Genomic DNA, 24,106 nt, shown 5'->3' on the forward strand with positions numbered 1-24,106 from the left:
GTAATATTTTCGCGATGGATGCAATACATTTCAAACAAATTTATTAAAAGTTATTTAATCTATCCTAGCTCATCCATTTTAAGGCAACAGATTTATCTACAATCTCCACTGTTACCTTAAAATTAAATAAAAGTTTTTATCACTCACCATGGCATTAAAGTGCAGCAGCGGAGTTATCGTTATCCATTATTATGTTGTCGTTAAAACTACGTCTGAAACATACAAATATAAAATTCATTTATAACAAGGCTGCGGAATTTCATATCCGGTGTGTAAAATAATAAGCAGATATAAACACATATGGGAAGATTTTATAAATTCTAAAATTATTTTTTAAATAGAAATTTTCATATTTATAAAAATCTTTCTCTCTAATTTTCTCTTTAATTCCTTTAAATTATAAGAACGAATTATTATGCGTACGATTTATAATAATTAATATACAAATAATAAATATTCACCATCAGGTTGCTTCGCCGATGCAAGATGCCTCTACCAGGCCTCCTCCTCCTCCTCTCATGTTGGCGCGCGATACTTTGACGACACTCCCGCACTCGCGAACGATATTTTTATATCGCTATTTTCGTTATTTTACGCGCGATACTGAACGACACTCCCGCACTATTTCGATTAAATGCGATTAAAAATTTTATATATAATCGCGCGATGTATATACTTAATATGTATATACCATTAACGGCACTCCCTAATATGTATATACCTAACGCGACGCGTTGACGAAGCGCTTGCCGTCCGCGGCACGTTGACGGCACCAACGACGCGAAAGGGTACTTAGCTTCCCTTTCAGGCACCTTAAGATTTATCATAAATAGAAAAATTTAAGATAAATCTCAAGACACCATCCAAGTACTAAGCCCTCCCACCGCGACAAGGTGTACCCCATGGGAGGGTTATATAATATATAATTTTATATATAATATAATATATATAATTTGGAATTTATTTTGTATATAGTATATAAACTTAAATTTACATAGCAAGACCGTAAAACAAAATCACTAGGATGATACTGTTTATGTTGGATACTATGTTGTTGTTTATTGTTGAAATATTTTAACATATTAATGTATCTCATATATCTAACGTATTAATGTATCGTAAGATTAAAAGATTAAAGTAATTACATGTTGTCATACATAACAATTGTTTAATTAACAAAGATTTAATTAATAAAAAGAATATTTAAAGCATTGATCAAAATGTAGTTAATTCTAATATTATTAAAGAAATATTATAATAAGCATCAATGAACGATCAATGATCGATATCATAATATAATTAATTCTCTTATTCCCTTTTACGTATCCCATGTTTCAATTTTTGATCGAAGTAATAAATAATTGCGATTCGATAAAGATATCGTTTTATGTCACTAATTGATTTCTAATTAATTAATTTTTATTAAAATTTATAGTAAATTATGTTTCGATACTAATCGTAATCGTGTTTAGCAAAAAAATTACAATATACGAAGCGTTTCTCATCACAACTATATTACTCGAGAGTCACTGTGCGAATGATGACAAAGCGGTAACGTATAGAGCTCTACTGTTTATATTTAATATTTCCAAAGTCGAACGCCGTGTTATCGATAATTTGCAAAAATATTTTATAAATTGTAAAATATACATTAACGCAGAATCTTAAGTTAATGAAGTATTGTAATTTATTGATTAAAACTGATTATTTATTAAACAATTTATCACGGAGCCTTTCGTTATGCTAATTATTCGTATCTATAATTCGATTGTTTTATTTCGCGTTCTCTCACATCCTAAATTATATTTAAATTATCAAGCAGAACGATAAAGTAACACGGACAAAATATATTTATGATTCTAAATATTAAAATAATAATTATTGTCCGTAAAAATCGCAATTATCAAAATGATTATTTTATATTTCAGATCCCTATAATTTAATCAATTTTCGATTAAATTGTGTATTTAATTAAGAATGATTGAGAAAATTTAAAGCATTGGTCGAAATATATTTAATTCTAATATTATATTCTAATATTATAAGGAAATATTGCAATAAGTATCGATGATCGAAATATCACAACATAATCACTTATCCTTTTTTATGTATAACATGTTTTAATTTTTAATGGCGGTAATGAATGATTGCGATACGATAAAGATTTATCGTTGCAATACAGTTTCATGTCGTTAATTAATTTTTAATTAATAACATTTATTAATATTCATAGCAAATTATGTTTAAAAAATAATCATAATCGTGTTTAACAAGAAAAATTATAATATACGAAGCGTTTCTCACCACAACTTTATTACTCGAGAGTCACTGTGCGAATGATGACAAAGCGGTAACGTATAGAGCGCTACTGTTTATATTTTATATTGCCAAAGTCGAACGCCATGTTATCGATAATTTGCTGAAATATTTTATAAATTGTAAAATATACATTAACGCAGAATCTTAAGTTAATGAAGTATTTTAATTTATTGATTAAAATTGATTATTTATTAAACAATTTATCATGGAGCCTTTCGTTATGCTAATTATTTGTATCTATAATTCGATTGTTTTACTTCGCGTTCTCTCACATCCTAAATTATATTTAGATTATCAAGTAGAACGATAGAGTAACACGGACGAAATATATTTGTGATTCTAAATATTAAAATAATAATTATTGTCCGTAAAAATTGCACTTATAAAAGTGATTATTTTATATTTCAGATCGCTATAATTTAATCAATTTTCGATTAAATTGTGTATTTAATTAACAATGATTGAAAAAATTTAAAGCATTGGTCGAAATATAGTTAATTCTAATATTATTAAAGAAATATTACAATAAGCATCATTGATCGATATCATAACATAATTAATTTTTTTATCCTCTTTTACGTATCCTGTGTTTCAATTTTTGTTCCCAGTAATGAATGATTGCGATGCGATAAAGATTTATCGTTGCAATACAGTTTCATGTCGTTAATTAATTTTTAATTAATTTACATTTATTAATATTCTTAGCAAATTATGTTTTAAGACTAATCATAATCGTGTTTAACAAGAAAAATTATAATATACGAAGCGTTTCTTACCACAACTATATTACTCGAGAGTCACTGTGCGAATGATGACAAAGCGGTAACGTATAGAGCGCTACTGTTTATATTTTATATTGCCAAAGTCGAACGCCGTGTTATCGATAATTTGCTGAAATATTTTATAAATTGTAAAATATACATTAACGCAGAATCTTAAGTTAATGAACTATTTTAATTTATTGTTTAAAATTGATTATTTATTAAACAATTTATCACGGAGCCTTTCGTTATGCTAATTATTTGTATCTATAATTCGATTATTTTATTTCGCGTTCTCTCACATCGTAAATTATATTTAGATTATCAAGTAAAACGATAAAGTAACACGGACGAAATATATTTGTGATTCTAAATATTAAAATAATAATTATTGTCCGTAAAAATCGCAATTATCAAAGTGATTATTTTATATTTCAGATCACTATAATTTAATCAATTTTCGATTAAATTGTGTATTTAATTAACAATGATTGAGAAAATTTAAAGCATTGGTCGAAATATATTTAATTCTAATATTATATTCTAATATTATATTCTAATATTATAAAGAAATATTGTAATAAGTTTCGATGATCGAAATATCGCAACATAATCTCTTATCCTCTTTTATGTATAACCTACTGTTTCAATTTTTAATCGCAGTAATGAATGATTGCGATACGCTAAAGATTTCTCATTGAAGATTTATCATTGCAATACAGTTTCATGTCGTTAATTAATTTTTAATTAATTAACATTTATTAATATTCATAGCAAATTATGTTTCAAGACTAATCATAATTGTGTTTAACAAAAAAAATTACAATATACGAAGCGTTTCTCACCACAACTTTATTACTCGAGAGTCACCGTGCGAATGATGACAAAGGGATAACATATAAAGCGCTACTGTTTATATTTTATATTGCCAAAGTCGAATGTCATGTTATCGATAATTCGTTGCCAAAATATTTTATATATTATAAAATATACATTAACGTGGAATATTAATTTATGGAAGAATTTAATTTATTGATTAAAATTGATTATTTATCGATCAATTCACGAAGTCTTTTGTTATGCTAATTATTTGCATGTATAATTCAATTGTTTTAGTTCGTGTTCTCTCACAATCCAAATTATATTTAGATTTTGAAGAACGATAAAATAACACGGATGAAATATATATGTGACTCTAAGTATTGAAATAATAATTATTGTCCGTAAAAATCGCAATCATCGAAATGATTATTTAATATTTTGGATTACTATCATTTAATCGATTCTCCATTAAATTGTATATTGTTTAATTAACAAGGATTGAGAAAATTTAAAGCATTGATCGAAATATATTTAAGTTTAATATTATTAAAGAAATAATATAATAAGCATCGATGATCGAAAGATTATGTTTAATTCTCCTATCCCTTTTTATGTATTTTCTGTTTCAATTTTTAATCGCGGTAATGAATGATTACGATTCGATAAAGATTTAACTGTATCATTGCGATACAGTTTCATGTCGTTAATTAATCTTTAATTAATTAATTTTTGTCAATATTTATAGTAAATTATGTTTCGATACTAACCGTAATCGTATTTAGTAAAAAAATTACAGTTTCTTACCACTACTTTACTCGAGAGTCACCGTGCGAATAATGACAAAGCCGTAATATAGCGCGCTACTGTTTATATTTTACATTTCCAAAACATCGAATTGCTCGAACATCGTGTTATCGATAATTCGTTACCAAAATGTTTTATATATTATAAAATATATTGTACATTAACATGAAATATTAAATTATAGAAGCATTCTAAGTTATGGATTAAAATTGATTATTTATTAAACAATTTGTCACGGAGTTTTTCGTTATGCTAATAATTTGCATATATTATTCGATTGTTTTACTTCATGTTACTTCATTTTACTCCGTATGTTCCAAACTTCCTTTCTTCTCTTACGTATCTTTCGTTATTTCTTTTTGTGGCATTCACTCGCTCACGAAAACACGATTTAATTATAATTAATCAAATACGTGGCGCACTTTGCACGAAACTCTCAATAATCATACAAAATAATTATACGAAACTTATATACGCACTTAAATGATAAAAGAGCAACATGATCTTTTTGCTACAGCAATTTTCGAGCTTTTTAAGAGACATTTTCGTGTATTAAATTATTCCATGTAATAAATAAAAATTATTTTGTATTAAGTTTTAAATTATATTTTACATTCACTTTTGTATTAAACTCTGTATTGAAAGAAAATAAAAATAAAATTTAAAAAAAATTTTTTCCTCGTATCTCCACCTTACAGAGGCATTTGCCGAATGAGGTTTGAGTCACTCTAATGAACCTAAGAGCTATGCCGGCAGTAACGTATAATACGCCGATATTCATATATGTAGACTATTTTTATATTTAAAATAATCTTAAGTATGATCTTAGATCGCGTCTTGAGATTCCGATCAGTTAGTAAAATAGTTGTATTTTAACTTACTTAAGACGATCTTAAATATAAGAATGAATTATGAATGCTGGCCTTAGATAGGGTTACCTATGCTGGACAAGTCGAAGGGAAAGAGTCAGACTAAGAAAGATATCAAAATTATATATATATATATATATATATATATATATATATATATATATATGTTATTTTTAATTATATTAATATTTTTGAATAAAATAAAAGAAAAAGAGACAGTAATTGAGAAAATAGAAAAAAGACAACTACAGTGATTTGAATATCTCAAATCCTTTCTCCTTCTCTTTCTCTCTTTCTCTCTCTCTCTCTCTCTCTCTCTCCTCTCTCTCTCTCTCTCTCTCTCTCTCTCTCTGAGTGATTTGAATATCTATACTCGAGAGAACAAATGTCCATAGAAAATATTTCCATGAACTCCATAGGAAGGAATAAGCATGACAAATGATGATAATCCCTATGATTTTAACACCAAGGAATATACAATAAACCATAATAATCCAAGAACTCGAAGAAGAAAATAATAGATAATAGAAATAGATAATAGAAATGCATAATGATTGGAAATGATTAGAAATTAAAAGACAGTATGAATACAACCTATTTATAAATAGTAATACTATTTTGTAATTATATTAAATTTTATAATTTAGTACATTGTATTATATAAAATATTAACCATAAAAATATTATGCAGGTAAGAAAATTATAATAAAAGTATATAAATAATGTTGACTATATTAGAATGGAACATATGAATTCTTTATATTTTATATAAAGGAAGAGATATTTAAAATATTTTGCAACTATATTTTTCAAATCTTAATTATAAAAACTTTAGACCAATCAGTGATTAATTTGACAAATTCTATACATGTATTAATAATTAAATAAGTAATAAGTAAATAAGTAAATAATTAATAATATAATAACTTTTTTAAATAATTAAAAAAGTGATTAATAAATATCAAAGATCAGTTTATTGCTAATTAAGATTTATAGAAATAACGGTTAAAAATGTTTTTATTTCATAGCAGGCATTTTGTGTTTTGTAAATAAAAATATATAAACATGGCAATGAATATAGAAAAATATTTCATCTTTGAACATTACATTGGAAGATTACAGTATCTTTCACGATTGCATAATTTATTTACTATCAATTTATATACATGAGTGTCTTGTTATACTCTGGTTACCGACATTTCATGCACATAGCACGGAACGAAACCAGAAATTGTGCACATGATACCCTCTGAGAACATTCATGTATATTGGCTTTGTAGTTCATGTCCACGTTTTCAAAGTCCATAGAGGGAATATCGCTTTCAGGGATCACCTAAAAGCAGGCCATGACATCTCTCAGTCTTCTCTCTGTGTCTATTTTGTAAATGGCTATTATCATGGAAATTTCATATAACTTCAACAATAGTAAAAATAATTATATAATTCAACAATAGTAAAAAAAATAAAATACATTTATAATTACATTTATAATTAACTTCTTTTTTGCTTTTACATTGACGAAGGTTCTTCATTTCTTTTGGAGTATATTAAGTTTCTTTTATATTTAACTTTTATAAAAGGTATAATTATTAATTTTTATAATATTTAATATATAAAAATAAACTAGAATATTTTGTGTTATATTTTATTTTTAATTTTATAGTAAATCGTTGTGATAAAAAAACTATTATATGATGACCATAGCGATTAAATATTTTACAAATTACTTTTTACACAGATTAATAGACTTTTTATTACTTAAAGAATGTTTATCTTTATATTACAGTAAATGGCGATAACCATAGCGGTGATAGTGATGGATATGTTCTTAATATACACTATCAGTTAATATTAATAATAAAAAGAGAGAGAGAGAGAGAGAGAGAGAGAGAGAGAGAGAGACCACACAAAATTTATTTATATTAGAAATTTATTTAATATACATAAACGTCTTGCGTTACAACACTCACGTTACCGACATTTTTGTGCACATAGCACAAGCAGACATCGTGCACATTATGTATTATCCATAATTGAATTCCATATTTTTATGTCCACAGAGAAAACGTATCTTTCGGGAATTATCTAAAAACGGACCATAGCGTCTCTCATTCTTCTCTCTGATATATCTTGATTATATTTTTAATGAAAGAAAAAGAAATTTTATAATGATTTATTAAAATTTATAGCTATTTATTAATCACAAATCTTGAAGAAAATTTTCGATGTTCTATGAATTTATATTATCGATTGCGAATTTCGCATAAGACAAAATTTTTCAACTATTTGATGATAAAAAAATTTATATGATTTCTTGATTCTGATATTATAATTCAACATCACCATAGTAAGTAAATCAGAATTAATTAATAATGACATGAGATCTGGATATCATATTTCATTCAATATTATATTTATTTAACAAAAATTTAGATGTATACACATCTGCATTGATACCAACACTGTGTGTCAACACTAATAAATATGGATTTTATATATAAAATTTGTTATTCCTAAATAAATCTATTTAATTATTATTGATAAAACTGACAAATCAAAGAGAGACAATATCTGGACTTAACAATTCAAAAGGGACTCATAAACCAACTTCTTTATATATATATTTTTCAATAACAATATTTTATAACAGTATTGATCAATTTTAATATTCTTACAATCTCCTTTTAATATGAGGAACTCCTTTTAATATGAGGATAAAAGGAGATTAGAATGAAAAAAATTCTTGGAACTATAGAATTTGTTCGGTGTGGCTCTGACTATTAAATATTAAAAATTAAATCGATCGCGACATTTCATTCAGTGGACATTGTACTTTGAAATCAAAAATACATTGTCATACATTATCATAAAGTATAAATTTCACTGCTTTATTCGACAATAAGGATACATATTATTATAAAAGAATTTTCAATTGAAGCATGTCAAATGAATTGGCAACAATATATTGTAATACACATGATAATTGCATAAGCGCTTTTAGTGACATCATTACAATCCTTTGATTTTTTAAAGAATTATGAAAAATGCAGTATAACTTACATTTATTTTATTATTATAACTTACATTTCTTTTGAACTTCATTAATTATGATTTAAATTCCAAACCCAAAGATTGTACAATAAATGATAAGATGTCGGTACTTTCTTCAAGCTAAAATAAAATATTTCCTCTATTATCTGATATTTTTTTAAATAAATTCAATTACACACACACACACATCATCATCATCATCATCATCATCATCACTTACCACTTTCATGGTTGGTTTTCCACCTCCATGACCTGCTTTAGTATCTATTCTTGCAAGTATTGGATTTTCCTGCTTTGATACGTTTCTAAATGTATACTGAAGAGTTGCTATTAATTTAAGAGTATGCAAGGGTACAACACGATCATCGTGATCAGCAGTTAGAAGCAATGTTGCCGGATATTGTACGTCATCAGGAGGTATTCTTACATTGTGTAAAGGTGAATATTTCAACAAATTCTGGAAATGCTTGGCATCATCCGAACTTCCATAATCCGAAACCCAAGCGGAACCAATAGTAAACTTATGAAAGCGCAACATATCCATAACTCTATAATCAAAAAAATTTTTATTATGTACCCCGCGCGCATGACAATTATAAAAATGCTAATAACAACTAACCCCACTTGAGCTATAGCTGCACCAAATAAATCAGGTCTTTGATTTATGCATACAGCAACAGCCAGGCCACCATTACTACCACCTTGAATTGTCAATTTTGTCGAAGTAGTATATCCATTTTCTACAAGATATTTTGCCGCATATTGAAAATCATCAAATACATTCTGTCTATTGAAGAAACGTCCTGCATTATGCCATCTTTCTCCGTATTCACTATAACAAAAAATGCCGCATTTTTCATAAATAAATTATTTTACAAAAGGTTTTTTTATGTGTTCTATATTCTTACATACCCTCCTCCACGGACATTAGCAACAGCAAGTATTCCATTTAAATGTTGTATAAAAACAAGTCTTGTAACACTGAATGTAGGTTGAATACTTGCATTAAAACCACCATATCCATAAAGTAAAGCTGGCATAGTTCCATCTAATACAGCATCCTAAATTAAATATTTTTGATAATTTTAATATTGATTTAAAAAAATATAGACAAAATACATACATAAATTTAAATAATAATCTTAAATATTCTTAAGTCAATATTACATTTGTCAGGATAGTAACTTTTTGTATTTTTAGAAATTTCCTATTATAAGCAGCCAATCAAAATGTTAAAAAGTTTATTGTATCACAAATGTAATATCAGCCTTAAGTTTTTATTTATTAAATGCTCACAAAAATCACATCAATAATTAACACAGTTAATATTTTATTAAAAATGTTTTTTTTTAATATACATACACTCTTTGTTACTATAAACATGGGGATTTTTGTACCATCCTTGCTTGGATAAAATATTTGACTAGTTTTATATAAACTTGCATCAAAACCTTTCACTTTAATTTCACGCAATATCTATAAAAACAAAAATATAATTTATCAATTTATAATTATATTTGATAAAACTTTTTATTGTATGTGAAATATATATATCATACTTGTTTTAGATATTTTTTTTAAAAAACAGATACTAACTCGTGGTTCCTCTTCTTTTTTCAAATCAATTGTATATATAATGCCAGGGGTTAGGAATGATGTAAATTGGTAAAATATTTCGGAATATTTCTTCTCGCCTGAGAATCCAACAACAGTACCAAGATCAAGAGGGAATGTTCTAATTATTTTACCAGTTTTTAAACAATGCAGTTGCAAGATATTCTATAAAATATGCAATTATCAATATCTACTTTTTGCAGCCGTTATTCTAAACATATTTTGTATATATATTTACCTTAACATCTTGTATGTAACAAGCAACAAATTTGTCTCCATCTACAGCATCAGCCCAATCCAACACATTCTCAGGATGTTCTGGTAAAAGATCAACCCATTTGTCCTGCCCATAATCTAACAAATCTATAGCTATTAACTTGTAGTTAGGTGCATTTTTATTTGTGCGAAACACAGCTTTGGTACCAACATTGGTTATATACTGAAAATATATAAAATAGGAATAATATAAATGTTACAAATAATCATAAATTTAAGAGCCAAATATTTATTACTAACTTCATAATCAGCTTCAAGTTTATCAACAACCTGCGTCAATGGCAAATTGTTACTTATGTCCATTCCAGCTTTTAATGGAGTAAAATATACTAAATTATCTCTGCAATCTTTCAGAGGAGTAACAATGAGCCAGTTGCCACAATCGGATACTTCGGCACCTCTAATAAGATAAAAAAATATGTATATTAAATATATATATATATATAAAGAAATCAATTTTATAATTTATTTATATAACTAATTTTTCAAGCGTTATGTATGAGTATATAATCAGATTTTTTTTTAATATTAATTTATCTAAATATAACTAAATAATTTAAGATTTGTAAAAGTGTATATAACATTTTATACATATAGATATCTATAAATATACTATAGTATAAATATATATAATTTATATTATATTGTTATGGAAAAAATTAAAAACTGGAATGGCAGAACTCACATCCTCCACAATGGTTCTTCAGGAAATTCAATTGCAACAACATCATCTGATTGTGATGTACCAACAATGTGATAGCATAGTTTTTGATTTTGATTACCTAAAGTTTCTGAACCGTCAGTTTTTCCTTGTTGGTCTCGATATTGTCCATAAAAGATGCCACGATTGTCATGTGTCCATGTAATTGGTGAGAATTTTACTTTTTCCAAAATTTCTGGATATTTTTCACCTATATAAATAAAAAAGAATTTATATATCTAGTAAACACAAATAACAGTTATATAACCAATATAGTATATAACCATTAGTACCAAATAGTATATAACCATTAGTTATAATTTCTCACTCAACAATATAACTGTTACACATGTGTTATATTACATTTATATTGTTAAAAGTAAATTATAATTCATATACATACATACATACATACATACATACATACATACATACATACATACATACATACATACATACATACATACATACATACATACATACATACATACATATATATAATATATATATATATATATATATATATATATATATATATAATATATATTCCTAAAAAGTAAAATATTATCAAGAAAAATAACATTTTTAAGATTTTTTTTACATCATCGTACCAGTTTGTGCATTCAAAAAATGGATAGTACTCCAATCAGAACCACTTTCAGATAATCCATATGCAAAAATGCTACCATCTTCGCTAAAACTGCTACTAGTAATTGCAACTGTACCATCTTCGGAAAGAGTATTAGGATCGAGAAATACCTTTGGTTCACTTTCAAGAGTATCTTGTACATATAAAACACTGCAATAATTTATTAATTATTAATTTAAGACCTGCTCTCATAAACCTATTTATATATAAAAAATATGTATCAAGCATTGTACCTTTGGTTTTGTAAACCAGTATTTTTATAAAAGTAGTACTTTCCACCATGTTTGGCAGGGCAGGAATATTTTGGAAAATCCCACAATTGTGTCAATCGTTCGTGAATACTGTCACGTACCTTACATGCAGCCAAATATGGCTTAGTGATAGCATTTTGAGCATCGACAAAGGCTTTGGTTTCCGTCGAGTCTGGATCTTCCAGCCATCTGTAAGGATCTGCTATCTAAAAATAAAAGTATATATTTTTCATACGATATAAAAACTACAAAATTATAAGCTACAGATATATCTTTTCCTTGAAATACAGCTTGAAATATTTAAATTCTATTTATATAAAAAAATGCCTTTCTTTATACAAACACTAATCGCTATTAGATAAAACATATGTAAAATATACAAAAATCAAGAGATCAATCGAGCATTGTTGATTGATAAGCGAAAATAAATATTCCCATAAATTAACATAATTTTCTTCAAGAGACACTAACCTCAACACCGTGATAATTATCGACGACGCTCTCATCCCTGCGCGCCTCGGGATACTGTATCCTCGTCATAATCGTGTTCCTTTTTCTTTCAGCGTCCTCCCGCGCACGATAAATCGTCGCCTATAAATATACACCGAACTTTGCTAATGATATATTTACACGCGCGCAGAGTCTCTTTCCACACGCGCCAGTTGTCAGTGGAAACCTAACGCTGCGAATCACGTGAGCCGAACTGACACCTCAGCGTCGATATGCTCCGCTTCTGTATGAGGACAAATTTTTCAGCTATAGATTCCAAATAATTCCAATGAAAAGCCGAATAGATTCCGTCTCAATCAAATTTATGCATAAATTTCCTTTCTGAGCGAATGATGTAGAAAAAGACGCCAGTCAAGGTCACGTGATCGTCGCGACGTTTGTCTGTCAGTGTATGTGTGTGTATCCCGATATAGCCGAAAAGTCTGCATGTGCACACATGCATTTCCATTCATTTATAACGTACTATCGGTTAAGACTACGTTCTGCTTCAATTAACAATATATTATTTATGAATGAAAATATATGAATGATCTTTTTATTATTGTCCCTGCTGGCACCCTCTATATCGGGATGCACAGAACACATATGTCTGCATAAATGGAGCGACTGCGGTGACAGATAATAACGCGTATGGAAAACGAGAACGCACGAGAAGATGTGTCTTTAACGAATTGATAAATTGATGATAAATTCTTACAGATGTAGATATCAGGCAGCTTGACGATTGTAAGTCACCGACGATCTTTGCCAAGATGTTGAGACTTCCGAGTATCCTGCAGCACCGAAATCTATTCAACGCGCGTATCATCACGTGCGTACCATCCTCTCCTCGCATCGCGCCTCGATGTGACTTGCGAAAACGTTCTATTTCCGTGGCGCGGTTTAATTCGAGCGCTCTTTGTTGCGAGGTGATAGTTAAATTTTTACTTTTTTGTATAATAAAAATACATACATATAATAAAAATATAAATAATAAAAATATATCAAATTATGCACATATGAATGCTTGTTTCTCTTATAGAAAATAAAAATATTCCTATTATGCATAATTATTTTAACCAACTTTCTTATAGAGAGAATTTGCGTTTCAAAAAATTAATTATTCCTAGATTAATTTTGTTAATTCCTTCAGCTCGTTATAATTATCGATATTTCTCTAATTCAAATGATTGAATCAATTATTAGTTTTAACGATAGTTAATATGCAATCAACGTATATCAATGTATGGCAGTAAAATTATTCGGATAAACATGTCATATAAAAGTAGTAATGATCATATGTTCGGGTTCATACTGATCATATGTTAATTGCTTGACACGAGACAAGCATCGAGAAGCGATATTGATCCACGAATTTTGTTCCTTTTTAATTTTTGTGCATCGACATATTTAAGTTCAACGTCAGCATTATTATCCATGGGGGGGACGGAAGGGTAGAAGGGGTATAGAATGATAAGGCCTTATCAGAGGACCTCGATAGCCCTCTCTAGGAGTGTAGCGATAGCAATTGACACGTGAACAACTTTGCAAGTGGTCCAACACACTATATATTGCAACATATACACGCACTACTATCATAGACGTGATATCTCGACATAAGTGTTATAAATAGTCAAGGAGAGCGGTAAAAAGAAAAGATTTGAGTGCATTAATCAGCTCGAACGAAGTAACGCGGCAGTTGATACGATGTTTGTTGCGACATCCATGATCGATTAAACGATCATGTACTTTATTCATATATTACATATATAATGTCTTTGAAAGATGACGGAAGATAACTGGGACACCCTGTATATAGCTTGGTATTTTATAAATATATTTTATAAATTCGAGATATGTATTATAGATAATTCTAATATTAGAAAATTTAAAATTATAAAAGTAATGATCAGAGAAAAGAGAAAAAACATTAAATAGTTTCTCTTTAGATTTTTAATTCTATTAAAGCCACAAATTTGTTGATTATATTTTCATTCCATGATCAATCAATACTAAGGTTAAAATCAATTGTGTTTTCAAAATTCAGAGAAACTACATTTAAGATACATAAGATTTTTTTCAATCAGACTTAATCGATGCCAGAGTTCTAGAGTATCAATGAAATTTTATATAACGAAATTTATTCGCGTGAAAATAAGAGATATAACGAAGCTTTAAGAAGCTTTAAGAAGCTTGGACAAAATTAAAGCTTGTCATTCCGATAAAATATTACATCATTATATCAATAGTGATCTTGAGAGTTGTTAACTCGTACAAATACTAGCAATCCAAATCAAATTATTAATAGAATTTGATTTGACCAAATAAATATCATTAAATAAAGCTTGCACATCAGAACTCCTTTTTAATGATAAATGAGAAAAGATGAAAGAAATAAAAAACAAAGAAAAAGTGTCATATAAAAAACATCTGTTTTATATATATATATATATATATATTTTTTTTTTTTTTTTTTTTTCCCTAATTTATAAGTATATGAACTTTCTCTGATTAAACCTACAATTCGCGCAATATTAAGATCATGATTCTTAATTTTCACATGTTATTGATAAGAAAAAAAGAGAAAAAGCGAAAGAAAATATTTATAAAATATATATTAAAACTTTTATATATAATAAAAAAGAATTATTACGTAATATTTTCTTCGTATACCCTTGTATGTTTATACGTTTTTTACACGCATATTAGCTATAAAATCGACATACAGTCAATATCGCAAAACAAGACGCCATAATGTATACATGGTTCGAAAACGTACTTTTCAGATAGCAGGCAAACAGGAGGGTGGGGTTCTTATCGCAATATTTACGCATCTGAAATTCGGTCGCGAGTGGGGATGGATGGAACAGGCGAAGAGAATGGCTGTCGCGACTAATATCACGCACCGGTCAGCTGTACTTTGTGCCTCGAACCCAGATAACCTCTCCCCGAGAAACTAAACGAGATCCCCTCTCTCTTTACCTTCGTCGCGGGAAAAAGTCGCGCATCGTCTTCATATAAAATCTAAATCCGAGAGCACGTCTCATTCCGCGCTCACCGACTGCAAGCATCGACGAATCGAGGAAAGTTACTTGTATCTCGTGCGAACTACAGCAATCGTCACCAGCGGGCATCGACGGTACCTCAGAGATTCTTACTTCCGGCGCGGGTGAATTTAATTTGAAATTCGAACTGTCAGCACACGGAGGAATGCAAAAGGACTGTCGAGATTGTTTGGGTATCCGGTACCGCATCTACTCCCTGGATCAGACCTGGAAGTGGCTGCACCAGACTATCGCCCTGCACGACTACCTGATTTCCGTGACCGCGACTCAGACCAACGTCACGAGACGTCTCCGCCATTAATAGACATCGAGATACACCGACCAAGCCAGGGTTGATCTTGCAAGAGGTTAGAATTTACGACGCGAAAACCTCGCGATTTGTTTCAGATCAAGATTAATATATAGATAAAGAGACGGCACACGTTACGTCACAGGGTGACGTTAATCAGGTAGTTCGCAGTTAATCTACCGTTCGTGAGTCAGGGAGTTCTACGGTTTCTTCGCACACCACGCAATGTTTCTGCCAACCAGACTGATCGTTATCGCCAGACGCTGCCTCCCGCGTCTCGATAGCATTGGAGTCGCCAGACACGCGTCCACCTACAAGACCACCTACACCAAGAGAAATGAAGGAGTGGATTCGATCAAGAAGTCGGTATTCATGTCGCAATCCACGAACGTGTTCGTCAATCTGGCGCTGGAGCATTGGTTGTATCGCAACTTTAACTTTTCCAATCATCACGTATTGCTCTGCTATATAAACGATCCTTGCGTGGTGTTCGGTCGTCATCAGAATCCCTGGCTCGAATGCAACGTTCACGCGGCCGAGAAGGAAGGCATAGCTCTGGTGCGACGAAATAGCGGTGGTGGTACTGTTTACCACGACAAAGGCAATCTCAATTTGACCTTCTTCTCGCGAAGAGATAGATACAATCGAAATTATAATCTCAAAATCATCACAAACACTTTGCTTCGACATTGGGACTTAAACAGCGAAATCAACAAACGCGATGATATTATAGTCGACGGAGACTACAAGGTGATTATCTAGAGACGTCTTATTTGTATCCGCGAAATATGTAATTTAAACATTTTTATTTATTATTGTGTGAATTAAACGACTATTATATAAGATTTATATATAACATGTCAGTAGATATAATAAATATCATTATATAATGATATATAATGTGAAAACAAAATATTTCATTACAAATGATGAATGCTCTTTAAATGTATTCATGTGATTTCTAAAAATAGATTATACTCGTTACGAAATATTATAATTTATTTATTCTAAATTTATTTTAAAATTACAAATTGTTTCCGAATGTTACTAACGTTGATACTGATTTTTTGCAAGCAAAAAATTTAAAGAAATTGATAAAAATAATTTTTCCTATTTTAATTACACAATATATAATATATTTTTTGTATTATTATGTAGGTATCTGGTATATATTTTTTCTGGTATATATTTTTTGTATTATTATGTAGGTATCTGGATCAGCTGCCAAATTAGGAATGTCAAATGCTTATCATCATTGCACACTTTTAGTTAAAGTGAATAAAGCCAATTTGAACTCTATTCTTGAAAAAAAAGAGGTAAGATTTTTGTCTTTGATATAATCGACACATATATGCAATACATGTGCTTTTTAAATATGTGCGTGTATATACATCCTGAAAAAAACACAATTTCACAAGACAATAATATTGCGGTGACATATCAATATCACGCTATTGTTTGCAGATAATTTCATGATTTATTGTTTAAATATGAGAAGAAAAAAGATAACTAACTAATACATTCTTTCAGAATGGTATCGTTACGAATGCAACAACTTCTACACATTCAGCAATAATGAATTTGTCCGACATAAATCCAAATATCCACATGAAAAAACTTATAGCTTGTATTGGCTGGGAATATATGCGTACGAAGGCTCTTGTTTGTGAAGACGGAGAATATGATTTCGTTCAACAACAAAAAGGCTTCCAGTATATCAATCCAAACGAACATTGGTTTCCTGGTGTGTATCGGAAAATTGATTTATTACTCGAAAAATATATTGAAAATAAAAAACATGATTTATTTTTTTTAACAATTTTAGAAAAAATGCTTACTATCACAATTATTGAGAGAATAAAATACATGTATATCTAATATTCGCTAAAACTTATTAAAATATCTTCATAAAATGGAATTATGTATGTACAGGAATCAATCAGTTTATCAACGACTTTGGTTCCTGGGATTGGAATTACGGCAAGACGCCGAAATTCACAATTACTCGTACGTTCGATGTTTCCACTAATGATGATAAAATACATCGCTTAAATTTAAACTTGGAGATAGAAAACGGTATCGTGGAAGGAATCAGAATGAACTTACCCGCTGGATTAGTATCAACTAGTGATCAAGATGTGAGTGTGATTAGCAATCTTCGTGGGACAAGATACAACCATGAAGTGACAGAAAAAATAATCTCCGAGATTGGTAAGATCGTTACATTAAACACGATCCAAAGCATAGATGAAAACAATGTAAGACGATTTGATGAGGCTACGCTACAATGACCTAATACTTCAGATAGTCACACGTCTGTTTGAAGTTTATGTTAATAAAAAAAGGACAATATATATTATAGATATATAGATATAATTATTAAAATTATATACTTTGTATTATGTTATTGTACATATAATGTATAATGTGTATATAGTATTTTATACACACAAAAAAAAGTTAAGAAATTTTTTATTTTGTAATATATGTTATTCAGTAATATATGCTATATCATATCAATGCATTGTTTATTTATTTTAAGAATATCAAACAATAAAAAATTATGCGCATGAGTCTTTCATTATTGAAATAATTAAGAATATGATGTATTTTATATATTAATTTTCAGTTGCATTATATAAGTTAAGCTTATTATATAAATACAATAAATTTTTTAATTAAAATTTGTATTAAATCGTTGATTGGCATATAAAAATAATTTAAATTTTTTTTTGTTACTATAATGAAGAAAGATTTAAAATAATATATATTGCATTAACAGCATACTCTGTTTCTACGAATTTTATCTATAAAATATATTAAATCTGTTAAATTCATTTTTTTTAATTTAGAAAATTTATTTTATCTCAAAATCATATTTTGCTAGATATTTTTTCATAAATGCAAACAATATAAATGAGTACTATCAACATATTTTACATTTATCTATGCATTAATGTCGTTTTACAAATTAATAATAATATAACATTATCTTATAATCTAATTATACCCTGTACTATTTGTGGCAGCATCATCATTTAAGTTTAATGTAACGCTTGGATTACGATAAAGCCCTGGTCGCAGCATGACTTCACGATATGGTGGCGGTGGAGTATCAGGACAAGATACCGCGTCTTCATGGAAAACAGAATCTTCAAACTGCCATAAACTTTGCAGTAACGAAATTCTTTGAGCATCGTTATCTCTTGGCTGGCGATAGCCACAGCAGCAAGATATTTTCTTTGTGAGCCAAATATAACATGCAAACATGCCACAGGCATTACCAACTAAAAATCCAAGTGCGAGGAGCCAATACGACGATATAGCATTTAATGTTTTTGTAAAGTTCGCATTGTTTGTCGCATTAACACAAGTAGTCATATTTTTGTATATCGGTGTAAATGTAGAGTGCTTTTTTGTTATCACATTTTTTTTAACGTTTGAATCTGAAATGATCGAGGAACGATGTTTTATCTGTGGATTATAGACAATCATTTTTTCAAATTTCTTTGGCTCTAAATTTTTTTTGCATATTGGATAATATTGTATATTCCTACGAGCCAAATATATTTGTAAATCACGCGTAAGTTGATCACAGGACCAAGGATTTCTGAAAAAAAAATTGCATAAAGAACATACAAACATCAATTATTAAAATATTGAAATATAAAAATTTTTCTAAACATTTAAAAAAAATTACAGATATAATAATATATAAAAATAAGCATTTTATGAAAAATTGAATATTAAATTAAATTAATAAATTTCTCGTCGTCTCACCCCTCTATTGATAATGTTTTTAAAAATTGCAATCTATTCAAGACGACATTATCTAATTGAATCATCAAGTTATTTGAAAGATCAAGATTACGAAGATGTGAAAGTCCGAAAAAAGCATCCATCGGTACATAGCTAATTTGACAAGAACTCAGAATTAAATCCTACACAAAAAAATGAGAATTACATTTATAGAATTATTTCAATGTAATATTGTTAGTGTAATATTTTCATTGTAATGAAATTACAACACATTTACACACATGTATGTCCTTTTGCTACGTTTTTTAAATTATTTACATTCGAAAATAATTTAAAAAACAAAAGAATATTTATATATATGTATATATATATGTAAATGTGTTACAATTTCATTATAATCAAAATATTACATAATTAGCATTGAAATAATTTATTTGTGAAAAATATATTGGTATATTCTTATTCGTAAAACATTATACATTTTATATAAGATAAACATATATATGTAATATGACTGTACATATTTTTTAATGTTTAATTTATATTATCATTACCGTGAGCCAAGAATTCTTCAATTTTGGTACTTGAGAATTAAAATTATTTTTTGAGAGTCGAAGTATTCGTAAATTCTTTGCTGATATAAAAATATCCGACAAAAGGTAGTAAAGATGATTCTGAGATAAATCAAGAACTGTTAATTCAGATAATCTATCGAAAGCATTTAAGCCAATCTCGCTGATTGCATTTGTAGAAAGATTGAGGTATTTAAGTCTCAACAATCCTGCATCCTAAAACAAAAAAGAAAGCTCAAGTTATTTGTAAACAATCAGCGGGAAATATTCAGAAATTAAAGCGTTTATACATGCTAAAAGAAAACCTCCACTCTTCGATATATATTTATGTATAAATGGATTTATTAATTGAAAATATTTTATAATTTATAATAATTTAATAATTTATAATAATTCGTTTGTTCTTCTTAGAATATATTTGAAATTTTATTTATTACATACTACGAAAAAGTTTTCCTAATTATTCGTTGAAATTTAAAAAAAATTATATTATTGTTTTAAAAAACGGTTTTTTGATTTCTTAAGAAATGGCATGTATGACAAAGCTAAATATTCTGTATAAAAATTTATTTTCTTTCATTTTTACTGCGTGTGTGTACGTATTATATTCTTTTTAAGTATTATATATTATATTATATTCTTTTTAAAGATGATCTTTTCTTTTTTTTAAAAAATAATTTATGACCAACATCTTTTATATAAAAAAAATAAAGATTTATAAAAAGTATGCGTAAAAAAGAAAATATTACAACTCAAATGTCATAATGTTAACTGAATTTTAAATAATAGAATTTTAGAATTGTAAATAAGAATTGTAAATAATAATTGATGTTTGACAATTGTCTAACAAAAGAGCTATACATAGATCATTTTGATTTATTGTTATTGTTAGAAACACAACCAGTATTTTACCAGGTATTTTAAGTTAATTTATTAATTTTTTGTATCAACCATGATGAATAAATAGATGGATTTTTTGTTAAATATCCGTTGCATGAAAAATGCGCCTGTATGCATACTCACCGCTAGTTCATAATTATTTAAAATAGATATCGAATTATTCGACAAATCTAAAGCTTGCACGGTGCTTGGCACACCTGTATGAATGCTATAAAGATGGCGTCCGACACAAGAGGCAGATTGCAATCCATACCAAATATCGCAGTCGCATAACAGTGGACATTTTTCGGATGTCGAGTGCACTAAAACACCAATTACAACTACTTGAAAGACAAGAGTAATAAATAAGGTTCTAAATGTTTTACGTGTCATGGCGAGCCGTTCAAATTGTACAGAGAACGCAAAAACGATAATTTCGAAGACGAATCATCATTGATATCTGACAATTTTTCATTCGATATACATCGTCGGTTCTTCACGAAGCACGAAATTGCCGTGCACTGGTTTAATCTTATCTCGCTAACGTGTGGCTATGACAAAGCGATGTATATACTGCGACGCATCATACTGTTATCCAGTTTTCCTTTGTACAAAAAATGTGTTGCTGATGTCTAGATTTCTAGTAATAATAAAAATTTATCGCTATTATATCTATTAGACAGCTAATTGTATAATTGTCTATTAGAATTGTTTATGACGTGTAGAATTTATAGCAGCAAATTCCAGTAATATTTTCTAACAAATTTAGATTCCATCGCCGAATATTAATCACTGCATTTTATAAAATTTCGACTACAGTTGGAATGATCTTTGTTAAAAAACGATTTTTCTGTGTATCAGTCAAATTTTATAATAAGCATGATTAATTTAAATGTGAATAAACGCAACAGGAAGATTGTTTTTCTAAATTTTATTAAGAAATCAGATTCTAAATTCTATCTCTATCATTTAGATTGATTAAATGAAAAATGTATGCGATATTACAATATTTGTTAATCATCATTTCATATTTAAATTCTATTTTTATTACTTAGGTTGATTAAATAAAAAATATATACGGTATTACAATATTTGCTAATCACCAATTGACATTTGTTAATCACCATTTGTCCTCTTTTAGGTAGTTTTTTATAGAATTATTTTTCAGAGAGTTATTACTATTGCAGGAGATCATTTTTTTTTAATGCATGCTTTTTAAGAATTGGCTTTGCAGGAAATGCTAATCCTATTAGGAGAAGCAAACACGTCCAGACAAGACATATTCTATGGGATTTTAAATGATTTATGTGAATTCTATCTTTGTGACTACAGCCTGACCTTATATAAACTTTCTCTTTAACAGAGAAATTTCTATACTTTTAACATACATTGCCAAACTTTCCAATTACAATTTTTTTCTGTAAACTCGAATGGAATATGTTCAATACACAATGGCATATTCTATTGCGTATGAAACACTTTTCTTGGAAAAAATGCTTTATCGCAAACCAAGAGAAAGAACCGCGATAAATTTGTACATCCTACCGAAAAATTCTTCCGGTTGAGAAATAATCTTCCAATTTTAACGGAAATGAACGCAAATTCTTCAAAATTTTCAAATATAGTAAAATTCGTCAATTTATCAAACGAAAAATGGTTGAGTTAAAGTTATTATCATTTTAGTATATTATTATTTATCCTTTGACCTTTTGATATAAATAACTTTGTCAGTAATTTAGAAAAAAGTACACAAGAAGAGATCTTAATTTTTTAATTCAGCAATTCTTTAGATACATCTATATCTTAAGTTGATACATATTTTACTGTAATTTTTACGATTATTTAATAAGTAATTTGTAAGAAAGAAAACACAAGGACAATATTATCTCTATTTGTAAAATTAACTTTTGATGCACTTTTGCGATCAGTTTTATTTACCGATGTAATTATTAATAGTAATACGATATTCAAATTAATTTAAATAAAAAAGAGATAAGTATATATATGATCTGTATAAGAAATTTCGTGAAACAAATTAGAATTTTTCGTCGTAGCTTTTGTTGTGACTATAATCTTGTGATTTCGAAATATTCTTATATATGTTGGCGATATATTTATACTTTCTAAGGTCTACAATTGAAATATTAGCTACTGTATGGCTTTCCTGATAAAAAGAATTTTATTTATTTATTGTTATTAAAACTAACAGATAAGAAAAGTTAAACACCATATTTCAGAAATGTACATATACACATAAACATAGATTCATGGTATTATTAAGCCCCGATTAATCGTAATGACGGGATTTAAATGAATCGCGCTGGCTGAAGAATCGACAGAGACATCGGGTCGCGACGCGTCAACGACGGGGACGACGAGAGTCATCGGGGCCTTCGGTAAACGACGCTCATTACCCTTTGGCGCGTCTTCCGTACTTATAATGAGGGTCAGCGATTACCGAGCTTAACCAGCGAGGCGCGTATATTGCGCAACCCGTCCACGGAAATAAATCTAGGATAGGCTGCTGGGAACGCGCGTGGACCGTTGCCTTCTATTTCGCCGGTTCGCCTTCTCCACCTCCGCTCTCCCCTTTCACCCTTCCCCCTCCATCCCCCGTCACCATCGTAACATCTTCCGGCCATTTTCATCGGGGCGTCCTCGGCGACGCCATGGCGATCACCGCCGGGGAAGCCTCACCTTCGCGACCAACGCCGGGCGGACGATGATCGATTGACCCCGACAGAGGTCTCGAATTAACCCGGCATTAATAATCCGTCCTCGTCACCCGAGGCTCCTCGCCTCTCCCGCGTTCGACGAACGACGCGAACGTTCGTCGGGCCGTCGATTCAGGAAAAATGCGTCTACTACGCATCGGAGAGCGGAGTACGCGCGACGGGAACGGGAACGACGTTGCACGCAGCTCGCGCGGACCGTCCA

At 29.1% G+C, this 24,106-nt stretch overlaps 3 protein-coding genes and 1 long non-coding RNA gene across 5 annotated transcripts; 2 read left to right on the top strand and 2 right to left on the bottom strand.

Moving 5' to 3' along the window:
- Positions 1-8,432: 8,432 nt before the first annotated feature.
- On the bottom strand, positions 8,433-13,511 carry LOC105253151 (prolyl endopeptidase). 2 transcript variants are annotated; one of them, XM_020028105.2, is made up of 13 exons: positions 13,324-13,511; positions 12,588-12,707; positions 12,099-12,322; positions 11,828-12,015; positions 11,202-11,427; positions 10,757-10,916; positions 10,479-10,679; positions 10,223-10,405; positions 9,989-10,102; positions 9,539-9,687; positions 9,246-9,458; positions 8,847-9,174; positions 8,433-8,746 (listed from the first exon to the last, which is right to left on the bottom strand). In XM_020028105.2, the coding sequence occupies exons 1-13, from the start codon at positions 13,459-13,461 to the stop codon at positions 8,681-8,683; spliced, it is 2,310 nt and encodes a 769-aa protein (XP_019883664.1). In that variant the 5' UTR covers positions 13,462-13,511; the 3' UTR covers positions 8,433-8,680. The 2 variants fall into 2 exon arrangements, with proteins under 2 accessions (XP_019883664.1, XP_011259290.1); XM_011260988.3 differs by having other exon boundaries at positions 12,588-12,849; positions 13,324-13,458.
- A 614-nt stretch (positions 13,512-14,125) lies between these two features.
- Positions 14,126-15,540, top strand: LOC105253150. The gene is made up of 2 exons (XR_889351.3): positions 14,126-14,428; positions 15,392-15,540. It is a non-coding gene; the product is annotated as an uncharacterized LOC105253150 (long non-coding RNA).
- Positions 15,541-15,978: 438 nt separating this feature from the next.
- LOC105253153 (lipoyltransferase 1, mitochondrial) lies at positions 15,979-18,479 on the top strand. The gene is made up of 4 exons (XM_011260991.3): positions 15,979-16,709; positions 17,168-17,275; positions 17,490-17,703; positions 17,892-18,479. Exons 1-4 carry the CDS (start codon positions 16,185-16,187, stop codon positions 18,248-18,250), a joined length of 1,206 nt encoding a protein of 401 aa, XP_011259293.1. The 5' UTR covers positions 15,979-16,184; the 3' UTR covers positions 18,251-18,479.
- A 366-nt stretch (positions 18,480-18,845) lies between these two features.
- On the bottom strand, positions 18,846-21,678 carry LOC105253152 (protein artichoke). Its single transcript, XM_011260989.3, has 4 exons — positions 21,314-21,678; positions 20,273-20,506; positions 19,740-19,900; positions 18,846-19,569 (listed from the first exon to the last, which is right to left on the bottom strand). Exons 1-4 carry the CDS (start codon positions 21,560-21,562, stop codon positions 18,960-18,962), a joined length of 1,254 nt encoding a protein of 417 aa, XP_011259291.2. The 5' UTR covers positions 21,563-21,678; the 3' UTR covers positions 18,846-18,959.
- Positions 21,679-24,106: the final 2,428 nt, after the last annotated feature.

The sequence above is a fragment of the Camponotus floridanus genome, unplaced genomic scaffold (genome assembly GCF_003227725.1).
Source record: "Camponotus floridanus strain SB8 unplaced genomic scaffold, Cflo_v7.5 scaffold184, whole genome shotgun sequence".
Classification (NCBI taxonomy): Eukaryota; Metazoa; Arthropoda; class Insecta; order Hymenoptera; family Formicidae; genus Camponotus; species Camponotus floridanus.

Excerpts from the sequence above, each read along its gene's own strand:
- LOC105253151 (XM_020028105.2), bottom strand. The coding sequence starts at position 13,461 with ATGCGAGGAGAGGATGGTACGCACGTGATGATACGCGCGTTGAATAGA. Across the intron at positions 10,680-10,756 it reads AACTTGAAGCTGATTATGAA|TATATAACCAATGTTGGTAC; the intron begins GTTAGTAATAAA and ends ATATATTTTCAG. Across the intron at positions 8,747-8,846 it reads GAAAACCAACCATGAAAGTG|CTTGAAGAAAGTACCGACAT; the intron begins GTAAGTGATGAT and ends ATTTTATTTTAG.
- LOC105253153 (XM_011260991.3), top strand. The coding sequence starts at position 16,185 with ATGTTTCTGCCAACCAGACTGATCGTTATCGCCAGACGCTGCCTCCCG. Across the intron at positions 16,710-17,167 it reads TAGTCGACGGAGACTACAAG|GTATCTGGATCAGCTGCCAA; the intron begins GTGATTATCTAG and ends ATTATTATGTAG. Across the intron at positions 17,276-17,489 it reads CTATTCTTGAAAAAAAAGAG|AATGGTATCGTTACGAATGC; the intron begins GTAAGATTTTTG and ends ACATTCTTTCAG.
- LOC105253152 (XM_011260989.3), bottom strand. The coding sequence starts at position 21,562 with ATGACACGTAAAACATTTAGAACCTTATTTATTACTCTTGTCTTTCAA. Across the intron at positions 19,901-20,272 it reads TGAAGAATTCTTGGCTCACG|GATTTAATTCTGAGTTCTTG; the intron begins GTAATGATAATA and ends TTTTTTGTGTAG. Across the intron at positions 19,570-19,739 it reads AAAACATTATCAATAGAGGG|AAATCCTTGGTCCTGTGATC; the intron begins GTGAGACGACGA and ends TTTTTTTTTCAG.